The 23,866-nt window shown below is 40.1% G+C and overlaps 3 protein-coding genes across 3 annotated transcripts; all 3 read right to left on the reverse strand.

The window, feature by feature from the left end:
• Window positions 1–2,327: 2,327 nt before the first annotated feature.
• Window positions 2,328–5,275, reverse strand: LOC104427304 (G-type lectin S-receptor-like serine/threonine-protein kinase SD2-5). The gene has a single exon (XM_010040416.3). The coding sequence runs from the start codon at window positions 5,148–5,150 to the stop codon at window positions 2,613–2,615; it is 2,538 nt and encodes an 845-aa protein (XP_010038718.2). The 5' UTR covers window positions 5,151–5,275; the 3' UTR covers window positions 2,328–2,612.
• Window positions 5,276–8,015: 2,740 nt separating this feature from the next.
• Window positions 8,016–10,367, reverse strand: LOC104427305 (G-type lectin S-receptor-like serine/threonine-protein kinase SD2-5). Its single transcript, XM_010040417.3, has one exon. It carries the CDS (start codon window positions 10,325–10,327, stop codon window positions 8,300–8,302), a length of 2,028 nt encoding a protein of 675 aa, XP_010038719.2. The 5' UTR covers window positions 10,328–10,367; the 3' UTR covers window positions 8,016–8,299.
• A 7,518-nt stretch (window positions 10,368–17,885) lies between these two features.
• LOC104425019 (G-type lectin S-receptor-like serine/threonine-protein kinase SD2-5) lies at window positions 17,886–21,166 on the reverse strand. Its single transcript, XM_039304408.1, has one exon. The coding sequence runs from the start codon at window positions 20,700–20,702 to the stop codon at window positions 18,147–18,149; it is 2,556 nt and encodes an 851-aa protein (XP_039160342.1). The 5' UTR covers window positions 20,703–21,166; the 3' UTR covers window positions 17,886–18,146.
• Between the last annotated feature and the right edge of the window lie 2,700 nt (window positions 21,167–23,866).

The following is a 23,866-nucleotide window of genomic DNA, read 5'->3' on the forward strand; positions in this document are numbered from 1 at the left end:
TCAAGGGTCATGTGATGATGGAATTTCCATATGGGCAAACGAGCTGATGTTCAAGCAAAATGAGTTTGCTTGGAGATCTTTGACCTTCTCTGATACCGTGGATTGAAGGCTTCAGCGTTGGTCGCCTCATGACCCATGCATGAAGAAATCAATTCGTCTATTAGGACGCGCATGACAACTATTCTGTTCTAGAAATAGTTTCTGGAACAGAAATAGATTTTTCTATTTCTATTTCTAGAAGAGTTTCTAAGCAAAAATAACCGTTTGATAACGACACAAAATTTCTACTCTAAAAATAGAAATTCGTTTGATAATGACACAAAATTTCTTCCTTTTAGACGGTGGCGAACTAGCGGATAGTGCCGGCGGTGGCAATCGGCGGCGGGCGGCAAGGCGACGGGCGACCGGCGGCAGCCAGTGACCGGCGATGACCGGGCGGCGGCCGGGCGGGCAGCCGGCGATTGACGGACGGTGGTCAACGGCAACGAATGAAGGATTGGTTGACGAACAATGAGAAAATTTTTTATTTCTCCTTTCTGTTCGAAATAGAGAAGTAGAAAATTTCTATTACCGATTTCTATTCCAAACTGTTTCTAGAATAGAAATCTATTCCGAAAATAGAAAAACGAAATAAGTTTATCAAAAGATTTCTATTCCGAAACAGTGCGGAATAGAAAATTGTTCTGGAACATAAATAGGCGGTTGTCATGCACTCCTTAGTCACCCCTACTCGTAATCGAAGGCACCAGATCTTTTATCTTCATTGAAATCTTTATAATTGACTAATTTAACTTGTTTAGTGGCATATTCTATGATAATTCTAATACCAGATATTGCCAAGGTCATCCATGCAATATTTAATCTTTCTAATTTTCTGAGTAACGAGGAACAACACAACAATTTGCAGATTAATTCACCATTATTTTGGTTGAACACGGGGAACAAGCACACAATTAAAGACTAAATTTTAATGATGATTTTTTTCAAAGAAATAAAAAAATCGTCAAGAAAATAGCTTTGTATTATAAGCTAATCAAGAAATTGATTTGTGGGATGTACATTTGGATTTTACGTGATAGAAACGCAAGTATGACAACAAAAGATGACTCAGCTGTGCTCAACTGCTGTGTATGTTAATGCCTATATTGAGAACTTTCAGGACTTGAAAAACATTGATCATTATTGAAAAGGAAAATAAGGGCTCTAAAGCAATAGCTATTATTCGAATCTGATCGGGTTGCAACGACGAATATCTTCATGATGTCTCGAAGCTGTATGTATCGGGTCCTACAAGGACATTTTCGTTGTTGGGATTTTGATTTATGGATTTTTATTTTACAAGCACAAAGATGAAACTCATATTATATAGCGTTCTCGTCGCGATTATGTTAACTTAGATTAACCAAAGGATAGTATTGGGCATTTTTATATAATTTCATGATTAGACTGAACATGCACTAATGGTTCAATGATCGGATTGAATAAATTAAAAGTCTAAAGATGAATATCGCATATTCAACCAAAGTTCTATGACCATTTATATGAATATCGCATATAAATGAGAGGTCCATGTCACCCAGCTCAACGAGATTTTACTTCCACTGTGCTCAACAATGGTGGTCGGGACTCATGACATCCACGCCCACTCCCTCTCCCTGCACATTCCTCTGCTTCCACATCAATAGTGGACATAAATGATAAGCAGAAATTATGCCTGGCAAATTTTTTTAATTTTGTGAAAAGAACTTTGAAAATTGCCCATAAGGATGTCAACAGTTCAATTTGATTCGATTTTTTGAAAATAACCAAACCGTCCCGTTAGGAATGCATGCTTGAACCAAACCAAATTCTCAATGTTTTCCGACCATAAAACATTGAGAATTTCAGTGTGGTCGGCCTAAATATGGATATGAGGAAACAAATTGGATGAAAGACTAACTACGTTTGAAAGAAAGGAAAAGAAAATGTGTGTGCTGAGGGCGAATATATATACGACCACTACGTGACCTTGATGCCCTTTTTTCCAGCTCTGTAACTAATTTATATTCAATTCGACAAGCTCAATTACGTAGACTCGCGTTAGTTTGGTTTTACTATCCAAAAGTTTAGGGAATGACAATCCTGGGGGAGAGAAGATGACTATCATAAAGTTCTCTCTTTTCCCAGAGAAAAAGCTCTCTTGAAGCAAGGGATTTCAAAAAGCTCCCTTAAATGGAAGATTTGAGTTGTCCAGTCTCAGAGGTACAAGATTCGAGTAGTCCTAGTACGCATAAACTGCGCAGTTAACATTGGAATATGTATGCACCTGACAGATCACGCAGTTGAAGTCAGTTAAAACTTCTCCACATCGAATTCATTCACTGCTCGTTACAACTTATGGAAAGTGTGCTGAGAATACACTGCATCCGTCTCTAAGGTTCTCAGGAAAGGAATTCTGATGCATATTTCTTTCACAAACTAAGCAAAACATCTGTTATCGAGCAGACTACTGGTAAGATAAAAACAAAGAGAACGTGGAGAGCCACACTTTTACAAAGTTTGGAAATTTCAATTGCCTCCTCAAGAATTCATTGTTAACTACACAGAAAAGTATATTACATTTTTCTGCAGCATCACCGTGGTCCGGAGAGAACAGAGGGCAACAACGGACTAGAAGCAGCAAAGTGAACCTGCTCTTTAAAAACTTTTCCGCTAGTTTTCAACAAAGGTGGATAAGAGAAGTCATACTCCAAGTCATCCGGGACAACCACAAGGCCGTCCAAAACCTTCACGACGATTGACATGGAAGGCCTCTTTGTGAAATCTCCTTGCAGACACCACGCAGCAAGTCTCAACATATTCACCGCCTGCAACTCATTTAGCTGCATATCCTCGCTGTGACTATCGATGATATCCGACAGCCGTCCTTCTTCTACCTTTCTCCTGAAAACTCCTACTAAGTACGTGTTTTCTGGGTCTTGTGAGTTATCGAAAATTTTCCTGGCAGACACTACTTCCAGGACCACCACTCCAAAGCTATAGACATCGACTTTTTCGGTGATTGCTGCGCTCAGCCATTCTGGAGCCAAATAGCCGGGTGTGCCCCTCATGGTCGTCATGACTTGGCTTTTGTCCCTATCGATCAACTTAGACAACCCAAAATCGGCGACCTTAGCATTAAAATTCTCGTCCAAGAGAATGTTTTGGGGTTTAATATCTAGGTGGACTATCTTCCTTCTACATTCTTCATGGAGATAATTCAGACCCTTTGCAATGTCATAAATGATCTTCCTCCTCTGCTGCCAGTGCAGAACATATTCGCTGGATCTGCGGAAGATCCATTTGTCTAGCGAGCCATTAGGCATGAATTCATACACCAGCAGCCTGTGAGAGTTCTCCGTGCAAAATCCTACAAGCGTTACCAGGTTGACGTGATGAATGCTCCCGATAGTCTCAACCTCGGCCAAAAAGGATTTCTTGATATGGCCTAAACCGTCGAGGCACTTCACTGCTACTTTCGAACCATCCTTTAGAGTGCCTTCAAACACAGAGCCGAAGCCACCCTCTCCAAGCTTCTTGCTGAAATCCTCAGTAATGACTTTCAGACTGTCGTAAGTAAATCTCATAGGCATTCCCGGTATTTGATCTAGATGATCCTCCTCAGCTTCATCGACAGCTTTTCTCATTCGAGAGAAAACTTTTATGACTCCAATGACAATGATCAAAGCAAATACAGATCCAAGGCTGGAGCCTAGTATTAATGCGAGACTGTTCGTCTTGTCCCTCAAACTGGGAGAGTTAGGAACTACATTGGAAATGTTCTCCACTTTGATGTAACCAATAGAATTGTTAAGCTGTTCCAGGTTCATTAGTGAAAAAACATCTGATAATAAGTAGCAGGAACCTGAATCACTTGGGATATTGGGGCCTCGCAGAAAAAAAGCTGCTTTGCATGAACAATTCTTAGCACAAGCCTCTTTACAGTTTACCTTAGTTACATTCGCAAGATCTGGGGCGCTTTGTGGATCCGTGCTGTACGTGAAGTAAGAAAGATCCCTGAGCTCCAGCAAACTTTGATATTGTGAATTGTCGCAAGACAAAGGAACTTCCTCATAACACCCGAGATTGGGATGTCTATCGTTTGTTTGCTTGAAATAGGTTGTGGCCCCTTTTGAATCTGGACAAGTGCATTGCCCGTTTGAAGTGCAAATTCCATACTGCCCACAGACTGTTGGATAGCCGCAGTCACCATAATCCCGAACCAGAAGGTCAGCTGCCACCGTCCACTGATATTTGTCCCGATCAAACTCGTATGCTCTCAAGTGCCCATCATATTCCAACCTCATAAACAATGAAGCAGGAGGAATATTGATAAAGATAGAACCATTTCGTGTGGAATTCGTGAACAATGCTAAGGTTCCATTTACAAATTCGATGTAATTCGAGTCATTACTCGTGTTTGGAAATTTTATGCGAACTGGGTAGTAGATCTGCGGAGGATCAGTGTCCATCTGTGCAAATAAGCCTGTACTAGTCATGGAAAGTGAAAGTAAACTTTGTGCAGTCCAATTCGTTTCGGAAACACTAGGCACCAACTTCTGCCCTATGCTTAACTTCTGTCCAAGGACTAGGGAGTCCATAGGGTGATCGAAAGACTGCCAAACTGGCACATTATTCGCATCAAACAACACAAGGTTTCCCGAATCTGTCAGGTTCAACCCTATAACAGACTTACCTGAAGTGTTCGTTGACCATGCCACAGAACCATCCCCGTCTTTTAAGACCAAGTCACCTTCTGACGTGAACTCAAGCGTGGGGTTTACCACCGGATGGTTACGATTAGCAACCCATACTACTTCCGGAAAAGCTGTAAAAGTATGATCAATTTGAGACGCGTTTGTATGGACAATGGAAATAGCAAAGAGATAATTGGTTTCTGATAGCATGCTGACAAAGCCACAGGCAAATGACGGGACATCATTTCCTCTGAGAAGAATAGGATTCACAGAACCCACAGGAGACCCGCTACCAAAGGACACTGAATTGATAGAGCTGGCTACCCATGTAGTAGAAAGGTTTGCCGTTGGCTGTGACAGGACCAGACCCAGAAAATATAATCGAAGGAACGAAAGACAAAGAGTAGCCGGAGAAAAACTACAGTGGGTGAACATGATAGGACATGTAAAAGAAATACTTAAGACAGCTATTGCAGAGCTGAGAAAGGAAAACAGGATGAAATAGATGAAATTGAATTGAACAAGGAAAGAGAGGCGGAATCAATCTATATTTCTGTAGAGTTAGCTCAACCACTTGGAATTGTTGGATTATGATATACAAGAATCCTTTTATCATATAGTTTATTACTGGCTTATCTGGATTTTCCTCTGCAACAGTAGTTGTTGTGACACGAAGCAGATGACATTATGTAAAGGACTAGTTGAACTGAGCGTTGGTCTTCTACAGTGAAAGTTTGAAAAGTTCAACTCCGGCTTAATGCATCGAACTTGGTGGCCGGCATCCAGTATATTTGCATTAGATAGACCCTTCGAATTGAACTTTTAAACGGGATATGAGACATCAAGTTTAAAAAGACAACTTGTGAGAAGTTACTTTGAAAAGTAGGAAAGATTAGGACTTACACGACACCAGAAACCTACTGTATCCTGCCTTTGTTTTCATACAATGGAGGACAACCGTATTTGTAATAATAATCAACCTGGTTTTCTTGCTATGTAAAGTTTGACCAGGCGATTGGAAGGTTGTGTAAATTTTGCACCATCGAAAAGAGAACAACACAAGGTAAGCGTGGAACAATGGCCAAATTAAAAGTCTAATTCAGCAATCCTTAAAATGGATTACCGCTTTTATTGTTGTTTGCCGCATTCGATGTTCGTCTCCTTGCTCTTTTTCCCAAATGGAAGATAAAACTAGCCTCTTACTTTTGTCAAGATCGATTCGATCTCCTTTGGGCTTTAGCAGACTGTACATCAATAGCAATTTGTCCTCATCTCAGCAATTACCTGGTAAGCAATCAGATTTTGAGTGAATCTCAAGAATGATATAGACCTGGAAATCAACTGTAAGATTGGACGGAGAATATCATGGGGCAAGTTTTGTTAAAAGATCTAGCTTTGATTTTGTCAAAAAAAAAAAAAAAGAGCCGAGGTTCATGTGATGATGGAATTTCCAAGTGGGGAAACAAACTGATGTTCAATTAAAATGAATTAGCTTGGAGACCTTTGACCTTTTCTTACGAGTTGCTCTCGTGGGTTGGAGACTTGTGATCGGAGTTTTGTGGGGGAGTCGAATCTTCATCCATCGTCAATTAATCACCTCTGCTCAAACTTCTTGTCTCTTTGCTTTGTCTCTCTCTAGCTTTGGCATCTTCGGCCTCCATGGTTGACGTGACCTTTTCTTTTTGACCTTCGAATCCTTTATTTATTTATTTATTTATTTAATTATTTAAAATTAATTAATTTAACTTTCTTAATGTCGTATCATATGAAACTTGCAGTTACGGTGACCGCCGGCTCAACTAAACAATATTTAGTCTTTCTTTAATTTTCAGAGTGATGACGAACAACTAACAAATTACAGACTAATTCATAGTTGTTTCCGTTGAATACGTGGAACGTGCATAAAAATCATGACTATATTTAAAAGATGAGTTCTTTTTAAAAGATGATAATCATGCTATGACTTATAGAAAAAAAAAAGGCATATATTTCATGTACTCCTTTTTCAAACGGTACGAAGTACACAAAATCTCCATTTCGGGCTCAAAATTAATCTAGAGACCAGCAGATGTCCAAGATTTTTATATGGGAGAATATTTCAAATTTGAATAATTCACTTGTCTAACTGTGTTACACATTGGCTCAGTTGAATTACTTCTTATTGATGTTCCAAATACCGAGTTTAATTTGGTGGCTAGGATGTGTTGAAGATAAGGAAGAAACGGTACAATCTAGATCTTCCTTCAAGGATGTTGTCGAGTCTAACAAAGAGGCACCTCCCTAGGATTGCTAGCATATTGAAGAGTCCTCATATTCTTTGCGACCCTCACAGTATGTGTTTATCCTGTACCGACATATATTCACGATGTGAATGCTTGAGTTATGAATTTTATCAGTCTATCGGATTTATCAGAGATCAGAGAGCGACTTGCATCTTGAATTATCGGCTCAATGAATCAAAGGGGATACAGAAATATGACTTTGATGGTGAGAATCAGTGGATACAGAACGTCTTAAACACCCTCGACCTTTCCTCTTTCAAGCATGTCTTACGCCCGATACATATTTAAAGAAGCACTAGAACTTCCTACTTGTTTTGGACTTCGTTGGGTGCACCTGGATCAATATGTAAGCTCTGTTCATGGTTTTGCGAAAACAATCGGCGCAAAGAGAACAGGAAATGCATGTGTTGGATGGTTCGTATAAATGGTTGCTGCATATATTTTGATGCTGATGACGAAGCTTTTACGACTCCTGTAACTATTTCGCGACTGTCACTAAAGACATTAATTACGAGGTTATTATATCACAGTAAGTTAAGAATGGCGAGACGAGGAAGTTAAGAAATAATAAAGATATGGAATTGCATATATTCGATGTACTGATAAATAGTACATGAATCTATTTATAGCTGTATTGATTAAGGTGATAAGACAAACATAATACCAAATATAATTAATTAAGGACATGTACTATCGGAGGAGGTATATGTATAATTTTGAAAGATATGCAGAATCAAGTATATATCATAATATTGCTAACAGTGGAATTAAGTCAACTGGTGTTAGTTTGGTTTACTATTCAAAAGTTTAGGGAATGACGGCCCATGGGGGAGAGAAGATGACTGTCATAAAATTCTCTCTTTTACCAGAGAAAAAGCTCCCTCGAAGCAAAGGGATAATAAATGGGAGATTTGAATTGTCCAGTCTCAGAGGGACAAGATTCGACTAGTCCTTGTATGCATAAACTGCGCAGTTAAGATTGGAATGCGTATACATCTGACAGATCACGCAGCTCATGTCGGTTAAAACTTCTCCACATTGAATTCATTCATTGCTCCTTACAACTTATGAAAAGTATCTGCTGGGAAAACACTGCATCTGTCAATCTAAGTTTCCCGGGAAAGGAATTTTGACATATATTTCTTTTCTTTCACAGACAAAGCAAAACACCTGTTGTAGAGCAGACTACTGGGGAGATCAAAACTAACTACAGTGGAGAGCCATACATTACAAAGTTCCGAAATTTCAATTGCATCCTCAATGTTAACTGCACAGAAAAGTATATTACACTCTTCTGCAGCTTCACCGTGGTCCGGAGAGAACCGAGGGCATCAACAGAGTGGAAGGAGCAAAATGAGCCTCCTCTTGAAGAACTTTTGCTCTACTTTTCAACAAAGGTGGGAAAGAGAAGTCATACTCCAAGTCATCCGGCACATCCATAAGGCCGTCCAAAACCTTCATGACGACTGACATGGAAGGCCTCTTTGTAAAATCTCCTTGCAAACACCACCCAGCGATTCTCAGCATATTCACCGCCTCCACCTCATTTACTCGCATATCCTCGCTGTGAATATTGACCATATCTGACAACCGTCCTTCTTCCACCTTTCTCCTGAAAGCTCCCACTAAGTACATGCTTTCTGAGTCTTGCGAGTTGTCGAAAACTTTCCTCGCAGACACTATTTCTAGGACCACCACTCCAAAGCTATAGACATCAACTTTTTCAGTGATTGCTGCACTCAGCCATTCCGGAGCCAAATAGCCGGGCGTGCCCCTCATGGTTGTCACAACTTGGCTTTTGTCCCTATCGATCAACTTAGACAAGCCAAAATCGGCGACCTTAGCATTAAAATTATCATCCAAGAGAATGTTTTGGGGTTTAATATCCAAGTGGACTATCTTCCTTCTACATCCTTCGTGAAGATAATTCAGACCCTCTGCTATGTCGTAAATGATCTTCCTCCTCTGCTGCCAATTGAGAACATATTCGCTGGATCTACAGAAGATCCATTTGTCCAGCGAGCCATTAGGCATGTATTCATACACGAGCAGCCTGCGAGAGTTCTCCGTGCAAAATCCTACTAGCATTACCAGGTTGACATGATGAATGCTCCCTATAGTCTCAACCTCAGCTGAAAATGATTTCTTGATATGGCCTAAACCGTCCAGGCGCTTCACCGCGACTTTCGAACCATCCTGTAGAGTGCCTTCAAACACAGAGCCGAAGCCACCCTCACCAAGCTTCTTGCTGAAATCCTTGGTAATGACTTTCAGACTGTTGTAAGTAAATTTCATAGGCACTCCCGGTATTCGATCTAGATGATTCTCCTCAGCTTCATCAACAGCTTCTCTCTTCCGACATAAAACTTTTATGACCCCAATGACAATGATCAAAGCAACTACAGATCCAAGGCTGGAACCTAGTATTGACGCAAGACGGTTCGTCCTGCCCCTATTGTTGAAACTGGGAGTTCTGCTCGAACCAGGAGATTTAGGAACTACATTGGAAATGTTCTGTACTTTGAGGTAAAAAATAGACTTGACAGGCAGTTTTAGGTTCATTAGCGAAAATACTTCCGTTAATAAATAGCAGGAACCTGAATCAGTTGGGCTATCGCGGTCTTTAAGAAAAAAAGCTGCCTTGCATGAACAATTCTTGGCACAAGCCTCTTTGCAATATACCATATTCGCATTCGCAAGATCTGGGGTGCTTTCTGGATCTGCGCTGTAGGTGAAGTAAGAAAGATCCCCAAGCTCCAGAAAACTTTGAAATTGTGAATTGTCGCAAGACAAAGGAACTTCTCGGTAACACCAGAGATTGCGATGTCTATTGTTTATTTGCTTGAAATAGTTTGTGTCCCCATCTGAATCTGGACAAGTGCATTGCCCGTTTGAAGAGCAAATTCCATACTGCCCACAGACCGTCGGATAGCCACAGTCACCATGCTTCTGAAGAAGGTCATCTGCCACTATCCACTGACGTTGGTGCCCATCAAACTCATATGCTCTCAAGTGCCCATCATATTCCAACCTCATAAACAATGAAGCAGGAGGAATATTGATAAAGATAGAATCATTTAGTGTGGAATTCGTGAACAATGCTAAGGTTCCATTTACAAATTTGATGTAATTAGAGTCATCACTCGTGTATGGAAGATTAGCGGGAACTAGGAAGTAGACCTGTGGAGGATCAGTGTCCATCTGCGCAAACAAGCCTGTCCTAGTCATGGAAAGTGAAAGTAAACCTTGTGCAGTCCAATTCATTTCAGAAACACTGGGCACCAACTTCTGCCCTATGCTTAACTTCTGTCTAAGGACTAGGGAGTCCATGGGGTGATCGAAAGACTGCCAAACTGGTGCATTATTCGCACCCAACAGCACGAGGTTCCCTGAATCTGTCAGGTTCAACCCTATAACAGACTTACCAGAAGTGTTTGTGGACCAAGCAACAGTTTGGTCAGCATCTTTCAACACCAAATCACCTTCGGATGTGAGCTGTACCGTCGCGCCGTTCTTTACGGGATTGTTTCGATTGGCAGACCACACTACTTGAGGAAACCCATCATTTATATTTCCAAATACACCACCATTAAGAATGACGATGAACACAGCAAAGAGGTAATTGTTGCAGACACCATTACAATAGAAGCCACAGGCGTAGGCAGGGCCATCATAATCTACTCCTCTGTTTCGGAGTAGAATTGGCCGCACAACTGTTATTTGTGGATCCCGCCTGGAGGGTTCACCAAACGTTTCTTCTCCATTATACCATGATGATGAAAGTGGGGCATAATTATCATATTGAGCTTGAGCATCCATAATAAAGGTCGAGAATTGCGATAGAAAAACGAAGGAAAAAGAAAGAAGAAAAGAACAGAGACTCCCGAGTGAGACCATGGCATGCAGTGAAAATTTGAGCAGAGAGAAGATTGAGAAAGGAAGAGAGGAGGGAAGAAGATGAAAATGAGAGATTGGAGCGGAGCTTAGCGTGTGGGTTAGGTGGACTAAGAAAATGGGAGATATCGTGTTTGTGGGTTTACAGAGTTGTTTCTCAAAGTCAAAAAGCAAAACCGCTTTGCAACCCAACCCATGCTTTGGTGCTTCTCTGCAATATCGAATATGAGTTCCTAAACGAAGAGAGCAGAGGAAGTTGGAAGAAACAACAGGACAACGCTCACCTGCCCATTGGTTAATCTACACTTGAGGACTATCCCTATATCCAGCCCATATCAAACGTAATAGTTTAATGGTCGGTCAATAGAAGTGGCATTTGCACTGACTACGGAGATCATTTTGAGGGATCACAGAAAGAAGAAGCTGCACTTTTTTTTTTTATTTATACGGGAGCCATGTCTGCATATTCATCTTGGAAACGTTAATTAGATCACAAAATCTTGTCTCCTGGCCCGCGCAGCAACTAATTCTCAGCCGTGGATGGCTAGAATTTGTGGTTGAGATTTGCTGGGTGGAGGCGTGGGGGAAAAGGGAGGCTTGGGCTTTAACCAAAGGCGGGAACCGATGACACCGTGGGACCCGTCATATTTTCTTTGCAGTTTAAGGCAAAAGGCAACTTCTTTTGGTTTGGGGTTATTTTCATTAAAAATTTCAAACTTATATGCTATCAGGACCCATTCATCAGAAATTAATTTTGGTTTCTCGAAGAAAATTCTCGAACAAGTACCCCTATCCAAACCTATCCCCCATGGATCAGGAATATTAGTTTGAGATTTTTCATGAGATGGAAATTATTTTAAAGCAAAAGTGTAAAGCGTATCAGTATAAAAAATTTCATGACATAAAAATAAATTTTGCCGCAGCATAATGATTTAGGATTTTAAATTGTATTAACCGTAAATTTAAGTCTCGTTATTGATTAGCAATCAAACGTTCATGGCAGCCACTTATATATATCAAATGCTGCCCAGAGGTACAAGTAAAAATCCCAGTTTGGGTACCATTTGAATTTTATTTTTATTTTTTTTGGGCGCTACCATTTGGTTGGAGCATTGTCCCCTTTTAGTTGCAAGTTTTTGTTAGGCTCTGACTCCAGGTAACATACTTGAGTTTTGAAAGTGCCGATACCATTAAGGCAATAAGCACCCGTAAGGATGAAGACATCGATCCATAATTGATACCAAGTATAGACTCCTGACGGAAACTATATTTATCAAATATACAAGATTAGAGACAATCTCTTACGATTACAATCATAAAAAATGCCTAAATTTCCCAAAAACAGCCCGCAACAAAAGTAACAAGATTGGCATAGATCAGAAGATAATCAGTTTGAGCTAACACTGAGTCTTAGCATTGATACTGAGTAAAGACTCCAAAAGACCACACAATAAAACTGGTAATGTCATTCATCTCTCAAACGAACAAAAATAGATATTGGGATCTTCAACCGGTTAATTTTAGTAGGACAAATAGAAAACTACGTAAATGCTATTCAAACTGATACCGAAAGAGTGCTGATGACAAAAACACTAGATAATTTTGACAAGAAAGCACGTATGTGGACAAATATCAGTGGACAGTGGCAGCTGACCTTCTAGTTTGGGATTATAGTGACGGCGGCTATCCGACGGTCTGTGGGCAGTATGGAATTTGTGCTTCAAATGGGCAATGCACTTGTCCCCATTAAACCCATATGCTCTCAAGTGTCCATCAAATTCCAAACTCATAAACAATGAAGCAGCGGGAATATTGATAAAGATAGAACCATTTCGAATGGAACTTGTGAACAATGCTAAGGATTCACTTACAAATTCGATGTAATTCGAGTCATTACTTGTGTTTGGAAAATTAATGCGAACTGGGTAGTAGACCTATGGAGGATCAATGTCCATCTGCGCAAATAAGCCTGTACTAGTCATGGAAAGTGAAACTAAACTTTGAGCAGTCCAATTCGTTTCAGAAACGCTCGGCACCAACTTCTGCCCTGTGCTTAACTACTGTCAAGGAATAGGGAGTCCATAGGGTGATCGAAAAACTGCCAACCGGCGCATTATTCGCATCGAATAGCACGAGGTTTCCCAAATATGTCAGGTTCAACCCTATAACAAACCTACCTGAAGTTTTTGTTGTAATAATATGGCCCAACAAGCCCAAGCCCAAATATAGTACATTGGCCATACAGCCCACTAACCCATTCTCTCATCTCCTTCAGCAGCTTCGACAAAAGACGAGGAGCGGTGGCGACAAAAGCAAAGGAAGGGAAGTTCGTTCGCAAGAGGAAAGTGGGGAAAAAGGAGAAAGAAAAATTATTCACGTGTAGCCAATCCAAACATCCCAACAAGTTGCAACATTGCGTGAGTATTCAAGCCTATTATTTATTTAATGGAAGTAATTTTCGAAGTTAGATCATCAATTGAGAGTTATTTGAATTTTGAACTGCAATGACCGATTGAGGAGTTATTAAGCTTTATATTTATATGGAAATGGTTGATAAAGGCATGGTTGAGTTTGGGGTTTGAGGAAATTCGATTCAGAAGTACAGTTTTATTGGAATGAAATTTTAAAGTTCGTGAGCAAGTCGGTGAGACGGCGGCTAGTTGCGGTTTCATTAATTGGTGTGGCTCAAACATTCCCCATTAAACCCATATGCTCTCAAGTGTCCATCAAATTCCAAACTCATAAACAATGAAGCAGCGGGAATATTGATAAAAGATAGAACCATTTCGAATGGAACTTGTGAACAATGCTAAGGATTCACTTACAAATTCGATGTAATTCGAGTCATTACTTGTGTTTGGAAAATTAATGCGAACTGGGTAGTAGACCTATGGAGGATCAATGTCCATCTGCGCAAATAAGCCTGTACTAGTCATGGAAAGTGAAACTAAACTTTGAGCAGTCCAATTCGTTTCAGAAACGCTCGGCACCAACTTCTGCCCTGTGCTTAACTACTGTCCAAGGAATAGGGAGTCCATAGGGTGATCGAAAAACTGCCAACCGGCGCATTATTCGCATCGAATAGCACGAGGTTTCCCAAATATGTCAGGTTCAACCCTATAACAAACCTACCTGAAGTTTTTGTTGTAATAATATGGCCCAACAAGCCCAAGCCCAAATATAGTACATTGGCCACACAGCCCACTAACCCATTCTCTCATCTCCTTCAGCAGCTTCGACGAAAGACGAGGAGCGGTGGCGACAAAAGCAAAGGAAGGGAAGTTCGTTCGCAAGAGGAAAGTGGGGAAAAAGGAGAAAGAAAAATTATTCACGTGTAGCCAATCCAAACATCCCAACAAGTTGCAACATTGCGTGAGTATTCAAGCCTATTATTTATTTAATGGAAGTAATTTTCGAAGTTAGATCATCAATTGAGAGTTATTTGAATTTTGAACTGCAATGACCGATTGAGGAGTTATTAAGCTTTATATTTATATGGAAATGGTTGATAAAGGCATGGTTGAGTTTTGGGGTTTGAGGAAATTCGATTCAGAAGTACAGTTTTATTGGAATGAAATTTTAAAGTTCGTGAGCAAGTCATGTACAACAGAAAATACGCATAAGAAAAAGGAGGAATGTGTGCTTTGAATGAGATTACTTAGTAGTGCATAGAAGTCATTTTACCGGCAATTTAATGTGGTTTAGTCAAGTCGTTCATTAGAGTTGTGTATTACTCGGTTTATAATATTGTTTTTTGATTAATTGATAGGACTGCAAGTTTGTCGGCTCAAATAATTGCCGTAGATTTGTTTTTGGCTTTTCCTAGGTAAATGATACTATTTTTTCTATGAATTTACAAAGTTATGTCTTGAAAATGGTAGAGATTTAATATAATATGAGTTATGAATAAGCATATTTCTTGCATAAATTGAATCGAATTTTTACTATCCTTTTAGTTAGTTGAGAAGACATTTGATAGCCTTGTTTGAAAGTAGTTGGAAATTCTCATTTTGTAAATGGTTTGTAAAACCTTTTATGAAAAAAATCACGACAAGTTCGTGATTTAAGAATGTGATTTTTGAAAGGTGCTTTGATAAATATCAAATGGTGAAAAGTTGTGATTTAGTTATTAAACCTAAGTTTTGAGATGGTTTTTGATTTTGGTTGTAGATTATTGAAGTTTAAGGTTGATGGATTATGCTTATTGTCTTTGTGAATTCATTAAGGAGTTTGTAGGTATGTGCATACTAGTGTAAGATACCCTTGTAGGTTGAACCACTAGCTAATAATAGGTGGAGATCGTCTTGTTATGAGTGTTATGCACGACCGTGGCTAGAAATTTAACCATGAGTTGGGCCAGTGGAATGAATGTTTTGATGAGTTTGGCAAATGAAGTGAACCATCCAAGTATGTTTTGATGAGATTGAGGATCATTGATATTTGCTTTATTTATTATTGATTGAAATGAGCATTTCTAGTTAAAGTAATAAGTATTGCATTTTAAACCTTGAAGGTTTGTTAAATTCTGAATTTGGTAAAGGTGAGTTATGTTTGTATTTTAAATATGCATAATGATTGTTCGATCTGCTCAGAAAGAAAATATATTACTTATTAGATCGTGGTAGCTTATTTCTTTTTTCTCGTCGTGTTTTTTAGATCCTTCAATTAGTGGCCAATGAAGTGAGAGCATTCTTGCTAGAGTTATTAGGAGCTGAATATTTCGGGTATAACTTGAGGCTGCATCCTTTGAAGAAATGATGGCCGTCTCACTCCTCATCCGTATAGGATTTGGGGTGTGACATTTGTGGACCATGCCACAATACCATCCAATCTTTTAAGACCAAGTCACCTTCTGACGTGAGCTCAAGCATGGGCTTTACCATCGGATAGTTACCATTAGCAGCCCATACTACTTCCGGAAAAGCTGTAGAAGTATGTTCAATTTGAGACGCGTTTGTATAGACAACGGAAATAGCAAAGAGATAACTGCTTTCTGATAGCATGCGGACGAAGCCACAGGCAAACGACGGGACATCATTTCCCCTGAGAAGAATAGGCTTCAAAGAATCCGCAGGACACCGGATTGATAGAGCTGGCTGCCCATGTAGTAGAAAGGTTTGCCGATGGCTGAGATAGGATCAAACCCAATAAATATAATCGAAGGAGCGAAAGACAAAGAGTAGCTGGAGAAGAACTATGGTGTGTGAACATGATAGGACATGAAAAAGAATATACTCAAGGCAGCTAATTCAGTGCTGAGTAAGGAAAGCAGGATGAAAAAGATGAAATTGAATTGAACGAGGAAAGTGAGGTGGAATCAATCTATATTTCTATAGAGTTAGCTCAACCACTCGGAATTTGTTGATTTATGATATACAAGAATCATTTTGTCATGTAGTTTATTGCCGCCTTAACTCCAGATTTTCCTCTGCAACATTTTACGTTGTTGTGAAGTGAAGCTGACGACATTATGAAAAGGACGCGTTGAATTAGGCGTTGGTCTTCTACAGATAAGGTTTGAAAAGTTCAACTCTGGTTTGACGCGTCGAATTGGGTGGCCAGCATCGAGTCTGCAATAGACAGATTCTTCGAATTGAACTTTTATACGGGATATAAGACATCAAGGTTGAAAAGACAACTTATGAGAAGCTACTCTGAAAAGTAAGAAATATTAGGACTTACACAACACCAGAAACCTACTGTATGCTTTCTTTGTTTTCATTCAACTGAGGACAACCATATTTATAATAATAATCAACCTGGTATGCTTGCTATGTAAAGTTTGGTGAGGCGATTGAAAGATTGCGTAAGTTTCGTACCATCGAAAAGAGCACAACACAAGTTAAGCTTGGAACAATGACCAAATCAAAGTCTCCTTCAGCAATCCTAAATGGATTGCCGCTTTTATTGTTTTTTTGCTGCATTCAATGTTTGTCTCCTCGCTCTTTTTTCCAAATGGAAGATAAAACTAGCCTCTTATTTTTGTCAAGATTGTACATCACCTAGCCAAATCCCGGGTAGTTGCTTTATAGTTTCATTTCACTCAGAAGTTAGATCTTGCAACAACATGATATCTAATTCTAAGAAAAATTATGCACAAAAGAAAGAAAGAAAGAAACAGAAGCAGCTCAACTACCCATCCAAGTGATTGCATACAAATCTAAGAAAGACATCATATCATTTCTACCGTCAGCAGAGTTGAATAGTAAATAGGAGAAATTTCTGTACCAGACTGTTGCTTCTGAATTTATAGCATAAAACGGAGTGGGAAATTGTCTTTCTACTACCCATCAAAAGAGATATGCTTGAGATGTCAGAATTGATTTGAAGAGCGGAGTCCAAAGAGAAAGAGACGATTCCTCAAAATCAAGTACTATGTTGATTAAAGATGTGAAAAAGCTAAGGTTTTTGAGAATGATTAGTGTCATCAAAAGATTACATAGATGAATTTCGCATGCCCAATCATCAAAGTTCTTTATTTTTGGCAAACATATGCCTCGAAAAGATCACCATGGGTATTTAAGAAGCTTAAAACAAACTGACTAACCAAGGATGTGTATGAAGTAGTCAGTCAGTAGTAGAAATCAGAACTGTACCAATGACAAACTTCTCCCAAATTCTTTGTCAGTTCTAATAGTGTATTAGCAAAATAGACATAGAAGGAAGCATCATTGATTTTGAAGGAAATCAGATGTTGAAACAAAGGAGAAAATCAAGAATGGACCCAAGAAATAGTGAAGCTACCGAGAGAAAGTATCGAGAACCGACTACTCTTAGCAGCTTTCTATTCAGAAGGCTTAACATGTTCCCCCCTCTCCAAGATACATTCAGACACTATGTTTGACAAGAACCTGGGTTAAAATATCAGCAACATTTCCCCATCGCTCTCCAGCCAGTACTTGCAAGCGAAATATCGAAGGGAACTTATTTTATAGTTTCAAATTTCCAAACTTCCATTTTGGTGACCAGCAGAATAATTTGCTACCATCTGTGCTAACACAATAAACTTGAGCACAACTGTACTCTACATAGGCAATGAAACCTAAGTGCAAGAAACTAACCAAGTCAATCCTTTGCAAAGACATAAAGAAAGTCCACTCATTTGCAAGTAAAAAAGAAATTGATCTCATAGCAGACTTTTGTTTGGCCTGAAAAGAAAATGACAAACTGGAGCACTCACTCTAGAAATCTCAATTGCCTGCAGAGGTTTACCACTTGATTTGTAGAGAACAGTAATTATTTTTAGTATGCCCCATCATCGTGGACCAGATAAAACTGAGGGTATTAATGCAGTGGTAGCACTGAATTTGACTTCCATTTGACTGAATTCTTTTGCTCTATTAGTGGAAGGCTGAGCAGAGAAGTTGTAATCCAGACCGTCTTGAACTTCCGAAACACCCTCTAACACCTTGACAACTATTGACATGGAAGGCCTCTTTGTATAATCTGCCTGCAAGCACCACGCAGCAATCCTCATCATGTTCACCATTTGCGGCCCATTTAGCTGCATATCCTCACTATAGTTATCCACAATGTCCAGCAATCGTTCCTCTTCAGCCTTTCTCTTAAAAAGGCTTAGCAAATTCATGTCATCTTCATCTAAAGAGCGATCGAAGATTTTTCTCCCACAAACTATCTCCAGGATTACCACGCCATAGCTATACACATCCACCTTTTCAGTAATTGCTGCACTCAGCCACTCGGGAGCCAAATAACCAGGAGTTCCTCTCATGGTTGTGACAACTTGGCTTTGGTCTCTATCGACCAACTTGGACAATCCAAAATCAGCAACCTTAGCATTAAAATTCCCATCCAAGAGGATATTTTGGGGTTTAATGTCTAAGTGAAGTATCTTCTGTCTGCAATCTTCATGAAGATAATTCAGTCCTTTTGCTATATCGAGAATGATCTTTTTCCTTTGTTGCCAGTCAAGAACACTTTCATTGGATTTGTGAAAGATCCATCTATCTAGAGACCCATTTGACATGTACTCATAGATAAGGAGCCTATGGGATTTCTCAGCACAAAATCCCACAAGTCTTACCAAGTTAACATGATGGACGCTACCGATAGTCTCAACTTCGGCTAGAAAGGATTTCTTGACCTGCCCAAAACCGTCAAGGCACTTTACAGCAACTTTTGTGCTATCAAATAGAGTACCCTCAAAAACAGAACCGAAACCACCTTCGCCAAGCTTTTTTTTGAAGTTATCTGTAATGGTTTTCAAATCATTGTACAAGAATCTTGTGGGCATTCCAGGTACTTGATCAAGGTAGTCCTCCTCTGCTTCATTAGCATCTCTCTTCCGAACAAACAAAACTGTGACTACAATGAGAAACATCACAACAAAGAGAGCTCCAACGCTGGACCCAAGTATTACCGGAAGACGGTTGCTCCTTCGATTGTCAACAGAAGTATTGGGGGCTCCGTTGGTCACATTTTGTACTTTTAGGTAAGCAGTGGAGTTATAGAAAGCATTACTCTCAAGGTTCATGAGTGAAAACACCTCAGACAGTAAGTAACAACGGCCGCTGGTGGGATTCAACCCATATTGGAATATAGCCGCTTTGCATGAGCAGTTCTTCACGCAGGTCTCTTTACAAGTTGAAGCATCTATGTTATCGAGATCTGAAGTGAAAGTGAAGTACGTGACATTTTCAAGCTCCAGAAGACTTTGATATTGCGAAGCCCCACAAGACAATGGGACATTCTCAGAACACCCAAGACTAGGCTGCCTATCATCTACTTGCTTGAAATAGCTCGTTCCCCCACTTGAAGCCGGACAACTACATTGCCCATTGGAGCAAATTCCATATTGCCCGCACACTGTTGGATAAGCACAGTCCCCAAGAGACCCCGTCAAAAGATCAGCCACTTCTTTCCACCCAGATAGCCACTCAAACACTCTCAAATGCCCATCCGAGCCCAGCTTCATGTATTGTGCAGAAGATGCTTGAGGGACTGAAATCACACTCTTATTCGTGGTAGAATTCGAGAACAAAGCCAAGCTTCCATTTACAAATTCAACATATGGAGACTTGTTACTTGCATTCGGATTATCAATAGAATACTCATAATAGATCTGAGGAGGACTAGTCTCCATTTGAGCAGATAAACCACTGCTACTCATGGAAAGTGTAATCATACCATCTACAGTCCAATTTGTCCCGGAAACACTTGGGATCAATCTTTGCCCTACCTTCAATATTTGTCCGGGAACAAGTGAGTCCGTTGGCTGATTAAAAGACTGCCAAACAGTCAAGTTATTCTTATCAAACAACACAAGATTCCCCAAGTCTGTCAAATTCAAGCCTACAACGGACTTACCAGAAGTGTTTGTGGACCAAGCAACAGTACCATCAGCATCTTTCAAAACCAAATCACCTTCGGATGTGAGCTCTAACATTGCACCAATCTTTACGGGATTGTTTCGATTGGCAGACCACACTACTTGTGGAAATCCAATAGTGGGCAGAACAATTGAACCACCACTGTTGACTTGGACGATGAAAACGGCAAAGAGGTAAGTGTTGCAGTTACCATTACAGTAGAAGCCGCAGGAGTAGGCAGGGCCGATCCCTCCTATGGCTCGGTGTAGAATTGACTGCTGAATGGATCCATCCGTAAATGGAGTGGAGTAATTTGCGTTGTTCGTCCACAGTGTTGAAAGTGCGGCGGTTGGAAAATCATAATCTTGAGCTTGAGCATCAACAGAGTTTGAGCATTGCGATAGAAAAACAAAGCAAAAGGAAAGAAGAAAAGAACAGAGGCTGCAGAGTGAGAGCATGGCCTGCAGTGAAAGCTTGAACATGGAGAAGATTGAGAAAGGAAGAGATCGGGGACGAAATGAGAGATTGAAGCGGAGGGCTGACGGTTCCTAGAAACAATTGCGTAATCTGAGCATCAGCCGATTGAAAGGAACAGATAAAGTAACGGGAGTCAAATTTGGAGGAGATGGGGTGGCCTTTATTTAGTAAATGGGAGATATTTTGCTGCCGGGTTCAGGTAGTTGATTTTACGAAGTCAAATTTGAGTTACGGTGTAAGCAAAACAGCTTTTGAAGGCTCTGACCAAAACCCAGTAGGGTTTTGATGGGGGAAGTCGCGTTATCACGATCAAAATCAGAACTTTCTTTGTCCGGAGGAGCTGTAGAAGAAACTAAAACAGAAGACATTCTAGGTTTCCTATAATTAGTAAAGTTCATGAATGAGGGGTTCCTCGGACCGAGTCCCTTTCGGACAGTGCACATGACATCGAAGGCGAAAGAAGTAAAAGATGGTCTAAACAGGACATTAACAGCCTGCATCACGCTCCGCGGTTGTTTGAGGGCCAGATCGCTGGAGCACAGGCAGGGGTGATAGTTTAGAGAAGGACGGAAAGGAAAAGCGAGCACAGGGAGAGCGGGAGAGGGAAAGAGAGAGAGACGGGTAAAGCAAAGGAAAACGGAGGAGAAGAAATTTGAAATTGCTGAAGAGTGGGACCCCCTTGGGTCCACGTGGCAATTTTAGTGGACTCAATTATATCCCATTTGGCACAAATTTGAAAAATGCATGCATCATAATCTTAGGCTCGGTTCGTTAAAAAAAAAAAATTCAGGAAGTCCTTTTCTAGGAAAATGTAATTATTTTTCAGTATTTGGATAAAACCTGAAAATAAAGTGGAAAATATTTTTTGTTGTTCGGTAAAGAAAATCGTTTCCTCCATATACTCTTTTTCATTTATTTTATTTTTAAAATGGATTTTCATATTTTTAAAATTTTTTAATTTTTTTAATTTTAATATATATTATTAATTTTTTTCATTTCTTTTTTTTCTTTTCGTTTTCCATCTCCTTCTTTCTTGACCGGTCGTCGTCACAACAATGGCCCGCCATTGGCCACCTAACAAGCGTCGAGCTCGAGGCTTGCCAAATCGCGAGCACAAGCTTGAGATCAACGAGCTTGAGATTTGCCTGGTGACGGCTGACGATTAGCCAAGAAAGAAGAAGATGGGAAACAAATAAAAAGAAAAAGAAAAAAAGAAATTAAAAATAATTCGAATTAAAAAATAAAATTAAAAAATAATTTGAATAAAAAAAAAGAAAAGAAGAAGAAAAAGAAATGGGAGAAAAAGTGAAGATTTGTAGAGGTATGAGACAAGAAAGATCAGTGAGGAAAATAATTTCCACTTTTCAAAAGTAGAAAATATTTTCCCCACCATCGCCTGTAATGGCCAAGATGACTAGAGCTTTACTCCCCTACCGAGGGGAGGGGTTCAAACCTTGCGTCCCCATTGTGCGACTCATTCGCGGCCGGGCTGTGGTGATGGTTCGGTTCGCCCGGGTTTACGATGTCGGCTATCGGCCGTATGGCGGTTCTCGGGTTACCAAAAAAATAAATAACATTTTCCTCTAATTTAGAAGACCTTTTTCCTTTCATGAAAAATATTTTTTCCAATGAATTAATTTTCCGTGAAACGAACACTAGAAAATCCGGAAATCATTTCCTTGGAAATTATTTTCCACGAAACAAACGGAGCCTTAATTTATGTCTATTTCACTCCTTGACTTTCATGAATTGTAGTTCGTCTTGTCTAACATAGATATTGAATTCATTACAAAGTCTTAGCTTTTTGCTCTTGTGACAGGTTAGCTTTATCAATCTTCATTTTTCTAAGTAAAAACCTAATCTTCTCCCCTTTGTTCACAGTCAAGTTTGTGAATTCTCACCCTATTTGTCAATGTCACTCTAATTTGGTGCTTTTGTAAAGTCCTCACTTTGTAGATAACTCTAAGATTGATTTTGGTTTAGAGTAGTTCTTCATGATTTTAGCAATGGTTTTTCTCTGAGGAAAAAAGAGAGTAAAATATTCCACTTTTTTCAATCCAATACCATCGCGGTTTTAATTGCGAAATCACTATTTTCTTCATTAATTCTTCCATGAGATTCTAGATTTTCCAACTACCAAAGTTCCTGACACCGAGCCCAAACTCTACCTGTCCATCAAAATCCTGCGCCCACCGGCAGCCCTGTAGCTGCAGTAGCTGTCTCCTTGAGGATTTCTTTGCTGCTTTCCGTTGCTCAGAGACGCTTAAGGTCATTCAAGAGAGAACATAGTTCTCTCTCGAACGAACTTAGTCAAGTTTGCAACATGGAGCAGAGAGGTTGTTGGTCTCGTTCCATGCGTGGACGACAGATTGAAGTCTTCCAAGGTGGCTCTTAACCTTTGAGCGAGGTCATGAGCCGCCATGGGAAATTGAGGTCATCCGTGGAGGTTGGTGAGAGGAGATTGAGTGGTTGGGGGAAGAAGGTTATGTGGTGGTGGTGGTGGAGAGAGAAAGAGGGGCCAGCCGAGGTGGCATTGGGGACGGGATGATGGTCGGAGGTGATTAGGCAGTGAGCATGGCCTGTAGGAAGGCAATTTTTTTTGTTCAATCATGTGTTTACTTAGTTCGGTAAGAGCTCACATGCAGCATACCAATGACTGGATTGAGTTGAGAATTCATTTCCTATATCGAAGTTAAATTGCTTATGCGCAGTTTCATGCCTAGGTATATGCAGTTGGCATTGCAAGAATCATGCGGCTTGATGCTTATGCTCAGTCAGCAGAGCCCATGTGACCATTGCTCTCAAGCCTCAAGGAAGAGGACAAAAAAGTAGCGGTGATCGGTTCCCGGTTCAGTCCAGTTCCACCTTGGAACCAGGAACCGGACCGGGGGCACCGGTTCCCAAAATTGCAAACCGTGGATTGGACCATTTGGTCCTAGGACCAGAAACTGGACCGGAACATTGGTTCCGGTCCGGTCCGGTCCGACAAAATCGGCTCTACTTTTTTGCACTAAAGAGTGACCACGCTCCGGACCGATCAATCCAATTTGGTTCTCGGGTGGTTCAACGAAACTAATCACACATGTTCCCACGTGCAAAATATTTAAACTTCACTTGTGTGAAACACATGAAGTGTGAACACTTAACTTTAACCATAAATGCCATGAAC

The sequence above is a fragment of the Eucalyptus grandis genome, chromosome 11 (genome assembly GCF_016545825.1).
Source record: "Eucalyptus grandis isolate ANBG69807.140 chromosome 11, ASM1654582v1, whole genome shotgun sequence".
NCBI lineage: Eukaryota > Viridiplantae > Streptophyta > Magnoliopsida > Myrtales > Myrtaceae > Eucalyptus > Eucalyptus grandis.